The 11,817-nt window shown below is 38.6% G+C and overlaps 4 protein-coding genes across 5 annotated transcripts; 2 read left to right on the top strand and 2 right to left on the bottom strand.

Moving 5' to 3' along the window:
• On the top strand, window positions 303-3,677 carry LOC105176277 (glyceraldehyde-3-phosphate dehydrogenase, cytosolic). Its single transcript, XM_011099020.2, has 11 exons — window positions 303-529; window positions 618-718; window positions 1,080-1,195; window positions 1,276-1,375; window positions 1,560-1,706; window positions 1,807-1,867; window positions 1,947-2,044; window positions 2,545-2,687; window positions 2,788-2,871; window positions 3,008-3,097; window positions 3,194-3,677. The coding sequence occupies exons 1-11, from the start codon at window positions 502-504 to the stop codon at window positions 3,237-3,239; spliced, it is 1,014 nt and encodes a 337-aa protein (XP_011097322.1). The 5' UTR covers window positions 303-501; the 3' UTR covers window positions 3,240-3,677.
• Window positions 4,122-6,618, bottom strand: LOC105176276 (prohibitin-3, mitochondrial). Its single transcript, XM_011099019.2, has 3 exons — window positions 6,222-6,618; window positions 5,209-5,833; window positions 4,122-4,484 (listed from the first exon to the last, which is right to left on the bottom strand). Exons 1-2 carry the CDS (start codon window positions 6,475-6,477, stop codon window positions 5,250-5,252), a joined length of 840 nt encoding a protein of 279 aa, XP_011097321.1. The 5' UTR covers window positions 6,478-6,618; the 3' UTR covers window positions 4,122-4,484; window positions 5,209-5,249.
• On the top strand, window positions 6,763-8,620 carry LOC105176275 (54S ribosomal protein L37, mitochondrial). Its single transcript, XM_011099018.2, has 2 exons — window positions 6,763-6,913; window positions 7,995-8,620. The coding sequence occupies exon 2, from the start codon at window positions 8,005-8,007 to the stop codon at window positions 8,401-8,403; it is 399 nt and encodes a 132-aa protein (XP_011097320.1). The 5' UTR covers window positions 6,763-6,913; window positions 7,995-8,004; the 3' UTR covers window positions 8,404-8,620.
• Window positions 9,046-11,801, bottom strand: LOC105176333 (lysine histidine transporter 1-like). Of its 2 annotated transcripts, none has more exons than XM_011099099.2 (8): window positions 11,542-11,801; window positions 11,245-11,408; window positions 10,785-11,168; window positions 10,223-10,616; window positions 10,021-10,126; window positions 9,811-9,902; window positions 9,636-9,704; window positions 9,046-9,543 (listed from the first exon to the last, which is right to left on the bottom strand). In XM_011099099.2, exons 1-8 carry the CDS (start codon window positions 11,590-11,592, stop codon window positions 9,439-9,441), a joined length of 1,365 nt encoding a protein of 454 aa, XP_011097401.1. In that variant the 5' UTR covers window positions 11,593-11,801; the 3' UTR covers window positions 9,046-9,438. The 2 variants fall into 2 exon arrangements, with proteins under 2 accessions (XP_011097401.1, XP_020554351.1); XM_020698692.1 differs by having other exon boundaries at window positions 10,415-10,616.

Here is an 11,817-nt window from a genome sequence, read left to right as displayed (position 1 = left end):
AAAATAACAATATAAATAGTTTATAAATGTTAATGTATACATAAGTAACATAGGTTAAAATATGCTCATAAATTTATAAAAAATCATTTGATAATATTATTATCTCATATTATAAATTACGGTAGTAAAAAAAATATATTTTCATAGGTCCGATTTTTTTTTTTTTGGCTGAATTGGGTCCAGAAATTTGTCAAACCTGCCCATCCGACCGACCGGGTTGCCATCCTTAAATGTTGGGCAATGCACGTGACGTTCACGTGCTTGAGCCCATACAATCCGAGGAAAACGGTCAGGTAAGCACATAGTGCAGCAACCTCCATTTCAGGCTCGAGAATTCCGGCTGGCTCTTTTGGATCGCATCGCACGTACCCATACACACAACTATATAATACACACGTAGAGCGCTCAGTCTCACAACCCAACCCTAGTGAAGTTCTCTCTACTTGCTACACTTATTCACACTCTTTTCGTTTTTCTCTAGATCGTCTCACTTTCATCAGCATGGGAAAAATCAAGATCGGGATCAATGGTAATTGATTCTTTCTTCGTCCTATTGTATGTCCGTGATGATAGTTTTGGGAAGTTTCTGAATGTTTGCTTCTGTTGCTTATGTGCAGGATTTGGAAGAATCGGGCGTTTGGTCGCTAGAGTTGCGCTGCAGAGTGATGATATTGAACTTGTCGCTGTTAATGATCCATTTATTACCACCGATTACATGGTAATGCTATCAATATCTATGTATTTTTCATTTTCTACTCTTTTTTTCTGTTAATTTTGCATTATACAACCGTCTGGTACATGTACATGCAAAATGTCTATTTGAAAACGAATATGCGCTTAAAGTTCGTTGATTCTGTTATGCATTTTTGTTAATTTCCTTTGTATTTAAAGTCTTCCCTTTTGAATTGAAGCGTATACAATTTTCGGCATTATTGTAGTTATTCTAGTACTTGCATGCAAAGTCTTATACTTCTTGTGTGCTCTATGAGGAAAAATCTAGGATGATGTTTCTCTGTGACAATTGTAGATTTTTATTTGCTTTTTAGTCACAACTGCGGTTATCATCCTGTGTTGTACAGACCTACATGTTCAAATATGACAGTGTTCATGGTCAATGGAAAAAACACGAGCTTAAGGTCAAGGATTCAAAGACCCTTCTCTTTGGTGACAGGCCAGTGGCTGTGTTTGGTGTTAGGTACTGATCTTCATTATCAGCTTAAGGATTTATTTGTCATGTTTCTTGTCATATTATACAATTTCATTTCCAATGAATAGAAACCCAGAGGAGATCCCATGGGGTGAGTCTGGAGCTGAATATGTGGTGGAATCCACAGGGGTTTTTACCGATAAGGACAAGGCTGCTGCTCATATAAAGGTTTACATCTAATGAAATTCTTTACTTTTAAGCTGACAGAAATCCATATCATCTACACCGGATCTTCTATTGCTCGAAGACCTCTCATGTTTTATTTCTTTTAGTTTGCTTGTAAGGTCAGACAAATTTTGGTGTCATAATGTAGTTGAATGGTATGTTTTGGGTTCTCTTATCTGGTTCTCAGGGAGGAGCAAAAAAAGTTGTAATTTCTGCCCCAAGTAAGGATGCTCCTATGTTTGTTGTGGGCGTGAACGAGAAAGAGTACAAGGCAGATATTAACATTGTTTCTAATGCTAGTTGCACTACCAACTGTCTTGCCCCATTGGCAAAGGTTTGTGCTTTACTAAGTTTTCTTCAGTTTGCTGTTATAGCAGTAGTTCGAGATAGATTAAAGACCAATTATATTCGTCACATGTTTGATGATATTGCAGGTTATTAATGACAAGTTTGGTATTGTTGAGGGTTTAATGACGACTGTCCACTCTATTACTGGTCCGCTTACCAATTACTCAACTTTTTCCAGTTTTAACATGAATGTGACACAATGGTTAATGTTTTTTAAATAATTCAGCAACACAGAAAACTGTTGATGGTCCGTCAATGAAAGACTGGAGAGGTGGAAGAGCTGCTTCATTTAACATTATTCCCAGTAGCACTGGAGCTGCAAAGGTACCATGAATACATTTTATATTAACAGAAGTTTCATCTTTGTTGGTTACAAAATACTTGCTATTGTCTTTTGTTAAGAAGCTTTTATGCTTTTAGATGTTTGAATAAGAGATTCCAAACAATGTGTCTCAGTAAATTTAGCTATAAAATAGTTATATTTGTCAAGTATGTTTCAGAATTGATAGACTTTTTGCTCTAAACTGCATGCTTCTTTATTGCTCTCAAGTATTTGGGAATTACTTTCTGAACTTGAGAGCATTTAATGTACATCACTTGCACTTGAGTGCCATATTTAGGCTTGTCTTAAGGTCATACCGCATGCTAGTTTTTATTTGTGGGGCTATTGTTTACTTGATGGGCATTGAGTTTTTTCTGTATGCCTTATGGATTGGCCTGGAGCAACTCTGTATTGCTAATATATAATTGGTATATAACTACTCCAGTCATATTAGGTGGCTCATTCAACTTTCTTTTAACGATACATATTTTACTGCATGCAGGCTGTTGGGAAAGTACTTCCTGCTCTAAATGGAAAACTTACAGGGATGGCTTTCCGTGTCCCCACTGTTGATGTTTCAGTGGTCGACCTAACTGCAAGGCTTGAAAAGGCTGCTTCATATGATGAAATTAAAGCTGCTATCAAGTAAGAATCATTTGTCTCCTTTATGTTTCTGTGTCTTGTGAAGGCAGCCTCATCATTGGTTTTGTGCCTTCTGTCCTGTTTATTGTTGTGCTTTGTGCAGGAAGGAGTCTGAGACTAACTTGAAGGGGATCCTAGGGTACACAGAAGATGACGTAGTATCGACTGACTTTGTAGGTGATTGCAGGTGAGGGTTCGAGGATGTCTACCATACCCTTTCTACAGTACAACATTATCTTTTTATGCTTTACTTCCTCTTTCTCACTTACGAAGCATTTCTCATCTCTTGAAACTAACCCAATTTTCTTGCGTTGGTCTGGCAGGTCTAGCATTTTTGATGCCAAGGCTGGAATTGCTCTTAATGGCAACTTTGTTAAGGTTGTCTCTTGGTATGATAATGAATGGGGTTACAGGTATAACGGCACCACAAATATATAGTGAAAGACGAATCATTTTTTCTTCGAACTCCAATATATAAACTGGTACCTATGTAATTTTCTTTGTTGCAGTAACCGCGTAGTTGACTTGATCCGGCACATGGCATCTGTTGCATGAGCTGCTTGTGGGAAAACCCTTTCTTTCTCTGATTCTCCTCTGTTGCAGAATAACTGAGCTGATGAATTTCTTGGAACCTTTAATTTTGCGCTAGATTTTGTGCTGTAATATGTAAATTGAAGCTGTGGCTTAGAGTTCTTAATCACGCTAGATTTTGTGCGATGTGAAGTGGAACAGAAGCTGTAGCTCGAGTTTTGTCATTAACAGTTTTCCTTTCCGTACAATTGTGCTTTTGCCGTTTTACCAAAGTTTTTGGGACGCCACGAGAATCAGAAATCAGTATTCCCCACTATAATATCTAGAAGAATTGGTACTACCTTTGCTCTTTTGATGTTTAAGGAATGGGGAGGTCAAAATCTAGATCCCCCTATCACGATTTTGTACAAGTTTCAAATCCATAACTTCTTGATTAAAATAAAATCATTAGTTTGCAATTTATGAACTTTCACTTGAGCAAGAAAGCTATCATACAGAACTGTTCATAATAATAAAAGAAAGGATACAACGAGGTCTAAAACGGAAAGAAAATGTACAGCTCTAGTGCATACTCTACCCGTACGTACACAATCTTGATTCCAGAAGAGAACCCATCTCCCCCTTCTCCGCTATGTCAATCGCCAAGTAACAATTACCTTGTTTCAAACATTGGATAAAGTTGGCCCACCCATGTTAATTAGTTCCATCACTGACATGGACATGCCCACGTTCCCCTAAAATTGCCCCGCATAATTTGTTGAACAAAATTGTACATGTCCAAAGGTTCTACTACAAACATAAGCAATCAGGTATTTGGAGCTTGCCACAAATCCTTTTTGTGAATGGGGCAATGGATCATACTCATTTGAAAAAGACGGGAAACGGAAAAATAGAACTTCAGCAATCTCAAGAACTACAGACAACTGCATTATAGAACCACTGCAACAGCATAGCCTCCCGTGATAGATATGTAAAGCACCAGTCACTTAACAGATTAAGTTTAATGGAAGGATTGTTGGGGTGAAATTTCCTAGACTAAGGAAACGAGCAGAGTGTTAAAATTATTATAGTTTCTCCAGAATCCACAGGAGAGGATGTAAACATCTTCCATAACCACAGAAAACTCTCTTATCATTCGGTTCCTCCTAAGATATTCATACAACTTATCAAGGTATTGGAACATAAAATAAAAACTTCAATATCCCCATAAAAGCGATAGCAAGCCCAATAGCCAGAAAGCCCACCAGAAATCTGCCATCTCTTGACACCCTGCAACAAGGAAACAAAGAATGGTGAATCATTAGCCAAATTGTCCAACAATTGAAAAGTTATAAATCAGTAACAAAGAAAAGATGGAGACCGTAAAACAACTCCCTCACTCTCCCATCGACAGGCCTTCAGACAGTAGATTTAATGGTCTAAACCACTGAATCTAGTGCCTAGCCAGCTAAAACCCAATGAATGCATCCAAAGTATGCTAAACTGTGTTAGAGAATCAACAACCAAAACAGTTCCTTGATAAATTCTCACGGAAAATTCTATACCGCAATAGGATTCTCAGCCCCAACTTGTAAATATGGCAATCGAAATGTTCTCACATACATCTCAGTTATTATGAATTTTCAAAGGAATTCCTTGTCACATGGACATTTATATCCAAAATAAAGCTATCTCAATTGCTCAAAGGTACCAAATATGTATTAAGCATCTTGTTTATTTATCAATAGATTATCATTCAAGTACGAACACATTAAGAACCTAGGCCAGACATCTGAATATAAAGAACAGATTGCGTTTAGAAAAATAAGAAACTCACAAGTTTGTGTCTCTAGGTCTAGGATCAATACCACAAAAAGATCATTTAAGAGGAGAAAAAGGTGCAAGCAATGGCCAAATTGTCATAACGTTAAATGAAAGTTCACAGATCTTTGGTGCAATTGTATTAGCTAAACGCAATTAACAAAAAGTAGGTAGGATTAATGATTTGAAGAACCTTGACAACCAGTTCCATGGGCAAACAAACATCCCTCATAATTAACGCCCAGGATTGACACCGAGAAGCATATTGTTGGTGCTGGGCAGATAGACCACATTCCCATTTCTGCACATGGATGATGCATTTTCTTTAGCTGCCTCAATCTTCCGAAGCTCAATCAAACCCATCCCTGCAGCTGCAGTTGCATCAGAGATCAACTTGGCAGACTCACTTTCTCCTTCTGCTCTAATAATAGCAGCCCTTCTCTCCTGCTCTGCCTTTGCGACCACAAATTTAGACCTCTCTGCCTCCTGCTGTGCTACCTGTTTCTGCTCCACAGCCTTTGAGAACTCCGCACCATATGATAAATGAGTAATAGCCACATCATCCAGCACAATGTTAAAATCTTTTGCCCTACGTATCAAACTCTCTCGCACCAAGGCAGAAACATGGGGACGTTCAGTGAGTAATTGATCAGCATTGAATTGCGCAACTACAGCTTTGAGAACCTCATTGCCAATTGATGGGAGGACTTTTTCATCATATTCAAGTCCTAGGGTTTTGAAAATGTCTGGCAGGCGATTGACCTCAGGGCGTGATAGCACACGCAGAGTGAGATTGACCATCTGCAGATCCTTTGTCCCTACAGAAAAGTTGTTCTCATCCATTCATTTCACAGTATATGAGACAAATTAACAACTTTACCTAATAAGAAACACATGTAACAATAATCTATCCTTCACTAAAAGCATGAAAATTGAATCCCATGTATCACGTTCAAAAAGATGATCCAAAAAAAAAAAGAACTATCTTAATACATCAAAATACCCATTCGTCAAAAGAGGTATCACATTTGTGCCTTAAGACGTAGTTTTAGCCAAAATTCGACTTATACAGAAGAAAGATTTCCGAATGTTTTTTCAGACAGCATATCATATAAATAATTAAAAGGTTTAGTACATTAACCATTACCAGATCACCTCAAAATACCGAAAGACATTAAAATGCTGCAGAAAAACTTGTTGCTATACCTGAGACAGACGAGAAGGTGTGAGGGCGCGTGCGAATGTCGAAGATGAAGGGTTTCTGAAGCCATGGGATTAAGAAGTGGGTTCCTTCACCGACGGTATCTTCGATAACTCCACGGAAACGGTCGAACAGAACGGCTCGTTGGCCGCCGTCGACGGTGTAGAGTGACGCATTCAGGACGGTGGCGCCGATGCCGACGCTGAAAGCGGCGCGTGCAATGTTCGTGAGAAAAGACGCCGCGGCTTGGCTGCTACCCATTTTCTGGGGTTTTGGATTGGTTCTGGTCTTGAAAGGGGGGGAGATGGAGATTGACTGATCTAGAGAGAGAAAGGAGGGTTTTGTAGAAAGTACTGGATTTTTGCTCAAGGAAGAAGAGAGAGAATGTGTTAAACCCTAACCTAACCCCTAGAAGAGGTTCTGGGTCTGGATTTTAATTATTAGGCTTGTACTTTTAATTGGGCTAGGCCCAATATTCTTATTTACAGCCATCTTTATGAAAAAAATTAAGCTGGTCCAACTCATATTACTTGATGGCCCATTATGAAGCCCGAGCTGAAAGCCCACCGCTGCAGATCCAATATCCTCTACATACGCAAAAACCTTAACTCTGATTTGGGGATGCTCGTACCTATACTGAAGCCATTGCCGAGCACAGAGGACCTGCCAAACCCAGCTTCTGGTGGTAGTAATACGGGTAATAATCGAAGCTCATCTCTCTCTAATTTCTTGTCGAATTCTAGGTTGTCTGTTTTCTGCCTCGTAGTATCAACAGCTGCAGAAATAATTCAACTGTTTTTTATATTTCTGACTCGATCTGATTGATGTTTTTGTAATGGATTCTATGCTTCAGAGGCAATTATTTTATTTTTTTTCCCCCTCCAACATCGAGTGGAGTGTTCTGGGATTTGTGCTGGATGCAGCTGTTTTATTTCAACTTCAATTTAGTGGGTTTGCTGTTTTAGTACAGGACTGAAATTAAGTGGGTTTGATGTGTTCGGTTTGAGGCGTTTCTTATTTTGTTTTTCATGAGAGGAAGTTGAATGAAATTCCCGGGTATTGGGAGCGATAATCGGTTTCGTATTGTTCACCATGAATCGACCTCTCATTAGAAATGCCTTCAACCTCACAGTGTTTGATACTTTTCTGCTCTATTTTGAGCAATGGGTTATTTCTTAGTCGTATGAGGTTCCAGTACAAAGATTCCAGTGGAAGAAAAGTTGGGCGGCTGAGCTACTTAGCTGCTGGCATTGTTACTGATTACTTCAGTCGATCCCTGGGGATGGGTTCAAACTTTTGGAGGTTAATTTGTGAAAGGCTTCAGCATCTGGTATAACGGGTGTTAATTTAATATAATATGTTTTGTGTTATTAGTTCGTTTGCTGTTCTAGGATGTCAACAGATTGATGTTCTTTTACACGGTTTGATTTTGCTTGCAAAGGACTCGAAAGCCTCTTTGCTCTGAACAATGGAGAAGTAACTTCAGTAATAAACATTAAAACGAGTTGTTTACTGTTGAGATGCTTAGGAGGACATGCTCCAGTTAGCTTGCTAAGCATATACATGACTATACTATGGCCTGTAGTTGGTTACTTTAGTCATTCTTGATTTTTCATCATTAGATGAGAGCAATCTGTTGCTATTATTACTTGTGAAATGCAGAAAGTTCTCAGAGGAGTTGTCCATGCCTGTATTTATTGAGTTTGTTTAAAAATATGCTGGTGTAAGCATCCTTCACATTTGCTGGATCCTTATGATAACTCTTGCTCATGGTGCAGCCATAAAGACATGCCAATTAGTTTTGTCAGATCATTGAGAAACATTACCACCAGCAAGGAGGTGGTTCGAGCGTTGGGCTGCCGAACATTTGCTGCTGGGGCTAAAGCAAAGAAAGGCTCTAAAGGTGGTGCTGCTGCCGATGCTCCAAAAGCATCGCTACTGAGCAAAGAAGTAAAATCCACTACAGTTTTTGGCGCCAATATCCTCAAAGATGGGCAAGACCCAAAAATCTTGCCCGATTCTGAGTACCCAGATTGGTTGTGGCACTTGCTGGACAAACGCCCAGCTCTTAGTGAGCTAAGGAGGAAAGACGTAGAGTCTCTTCCATATGAGGATCTGAAGCGGTTTGTGAAGCTGGACAACCGAGCACGGATTAAGGAGAATAATTCTCTAAAGGCAAAAAATTAAGAGGAAATTTTGTATGGAGAAATTAGTGCTTTTATTGACCATTGGTTTTTCTGTTGCACCAAGGTGCATCGGTTAATGACTTGTTTCAGAGTGATTGTGAAGATTACAGGCAGAATTCAGGATGTTTTTCAGCATTAGCAGCTCCCATTCTTGAATATGGAGTTTGATAAAGGAAGTTCTCATTATTGCTGGACTGATGATTGGCGTTTCTCTTTAACTTTCAAATGAGATTTTAAATTTGAAATAGACAATTTCAAGAATCCCGCTCTTGTAACAGAATGGAAAATCGCATTAATATGTCAAAACTCAATGTGAAATGAGTTGAGAAGCTTGTAAAATTAAACTTTAGTTATCGTCTGCCGAACTTGAATTGTATCATAGAAATTAAGAAAAAAACATTCTCACCATGTTTGTTTTTATTTTCAAGTTATTTTCGCAATGAGTCAAAACATACTCAATGTTTGTCATTGTACAAAAATATTTTATCTGGGTGTTTTTAACAGTTTTACCATAAATATATATATACACACATATATACATAAATATGTATAAAAAAGACATGATTTGACAATGAACAGTAATTTTTATCTTCCAAAATACAATATTAAACATACAATACTTATTTTAAATCTTCTCCAAAAACAAATCCATACATACATATTATCTCTAATACATACTTATATATTTTTGTTTTTCTTCCTCTATCTCCATAAAATACAACAAAACACTTAAAATACGAATTTAAACACTATATCTGAGTTTCCAGCACTTGAATTGTTCATACAAATTTATAAGAACATTTTCAGTTTGGAGCTTGGTTGCCGTTTGCTATTGCATAAGCTCTGGCTCCATGTTTGTGATCCTTTCTCACAGTACAAAACCTTGAACGCACACAAACATATGCATATCTCTACTGAAAAAGTCACAACGAAGACTACAAAGGGTTTAATTTAATTTTACTCTACAGAGCAACAATAACGCAAAATTAGAAAAAAAACATGAGATAATACTAATACCTAGTTCCATCCACGCCTATCAAGTAGAACCGTAGATTTTATAGGTTTTGGCTTGGAGTATAATCTGTCTTAGCCCTCCAATGGGTCCAGCAATCATCAGAAGAACCCCAAAGATTATGCAGACCTGATATTCGACAAGGCAAAGTTGAAGCAGCTGTCTGTTTCTAACAAGGGAAAATTCAATAATAAGATAATATTGAAGCTGGATATGTATACCCAATTGGTGAACCAAGACAAGCTGAACCTCCTTGGTTTGCAGATCGCAAGCCATAAGATACACGGTAGCTGCAAATGCGCTTACTTTTAAACCATTTCTACATATATGCAAGATGAAAATCTACAAGGTTGTGTACGTGCGTGCGTGCTTGCATGTATAGATATAGTTGCTCACAAAGTATGTGGTTGGTGCGAAAGCAAATCCTCCGAAAAATGCAAGAAGCCCATTAAAGAAAGGGAAGGTGATGGCAATAAACATCGTGAAAGCTGAAATCAAGAATGTGCACAAACGTTTTAAAGGAGCAAATGAATCCAACAATACAAACAGCAGAACTTGAACAAACAAGAATAATTTGATAATTGGATGAAAGGGCAGTTCATATACCAACGTAAGTACTCCTTGAAATGAAGCGCAAACGCCAAGTTGGTCTGAACTTCAGTTTCTTTACGAGCAGAGTTTCCATCATGTCGAAAACTGCCATTGCGTAGACCTGCAGCAATGGTCCATATCAGACAGGAAGAACCCTCTCGCTTCCTCAGATGAAAAATTAATCTAGTACTATAAGTTGACAAGAACTAAACTAAACCTGATAGCTACCAATGAGATGAATTACAACAAACATGTTAGCCATGGCAATAAGCCATTTAGGTTTCTCTAGGGTGATCAGAATATTGTCGGCTACCGTATTGCCGAAAGTCCAGTACCCGATGATAGCAACAGGGAAGTAGCATAGAGCAACAACTATGTAAGCAACAATTACTCCCCTCCACATAGGGACCTTTGAAGGGATCTCCGGTGTTGAAGGCATAGTAGCTTGAATTTCCATCTCGACATTGTGACCACCGTATGCGAAAACAACTATCCCCAAGGCACTAAAGAAGTCAAAAACAGTATCAGCTGTACTCCCGGGTTTATACCCATATTGCACGTCAGGTTGCACGCCCTTGTCGACTGAGGCACCCCATGCAATTGCCGAGTAACTGAAAAGCATGAAAAAATCTTAGACTTAACACCATTTCAACAAAATATTCTGGAACAGATTGCTTAGACGATTTGCACTATACTTGGTACTTCTAAAGACATTGTTTGAGTTCTATAGAAAGAGTTCTTGATTGTTGAAAGGAGAAACGTGTAATTAGGCAATATACCTCACGGACATAACTGCTGCTGCCAAAGAGACACCAGAGATTGAATTGAAGCTGGGAAGTTGGGAGAGTATAAAGTGGACAGAGGCAAAGATCATGATAAAATATGTAAGCCTGATATCTTTGCAGTCCTGGCAAACCAAATCATGGAACTTCTTGAGTGATTGGCCTCCGGTAATCATGTAAACTATGTCGACTCCAACTTCAACAATTAGCTGCTGAGGCACCACAATCCACAAGCCAAGCTTCTGCCCGAAAGCATGCTGTCCAAGCTCGTGATACCTATCTAAACGTTTTCCAGGTGCGATTTCATGCATTTCTACCATTTGCCACAAAGAGTAGAGAGTAACAATCCAAGATATGACCAAGACTGCCACTCCAGGCCCCCTGGAAACATACATTAAACACAAGATCAAACACTAAATAGTCCTAGTTAACAGGTCTCAAAGTAGAAGAATTTTACCATCCCAGTTGAGACATGGCATAAGGGAGACTAAGAACTCCAGCTCCAACGATAGCAGTTACATTATGGAAAGATGAATACCACCATTTCGCAGTTCTTGAAGAAGTGATTGGTAGCCAATCATCTATTGCCCTTTCTTCTACAGATCGTTCGTCCACCTGTATCTGCAAGTTGTCAAATTTTAATCAGAAAATAAGAGTGCAAGAATTATGTTACAGGTACATGGCAAGTTGTTCAAGCCCAAAAAATTTCATGCAAACACAGAACATACACCGAAAAGAGAGAGACATGGCTTACATTCTTGATGTTGTAGTTACTGTCAGAACTTGGACCTGCAGTAGTTGCCATCAATTGCTTCTCCAAATCAGTCGACAAATCTCAGGAGAAAACAAAGACTTAGAGAGAGAGAGAGGAGATAAACAAAAAATTAAAGAATCCAATTTAACTTCTGAAGCATCAAGCAATAGTAGCAGTAGGAGATGAGGAAGAGTGGAGGAGAGGTGGGAAAACTTTTATAATTTCATGATGCGAATTGATACATATACTTAAATAATTAATGCTCGACTTAGTGAG

Source organism: Sesamum indicum, linkage group LG13, assembly GCF_000512975.1.
Source record: "Sesamum indicum cultivar Zhongzhi No. 13 linkage group LG13, S_indicum_v1.0, whole genome shotgun sequence".
NCBI classification, from domain to species: Eukaryota; Viridiplantae; Streptophyta; class Magnoliopsida; order Lamiales; family Pedaliaceae; genus Sesamum; species Sesamum indicum.
Note: the sequence above shows the minus strand (reverse complement) of the source record. Positions and strands in the feature narration are given on the sequence as shown.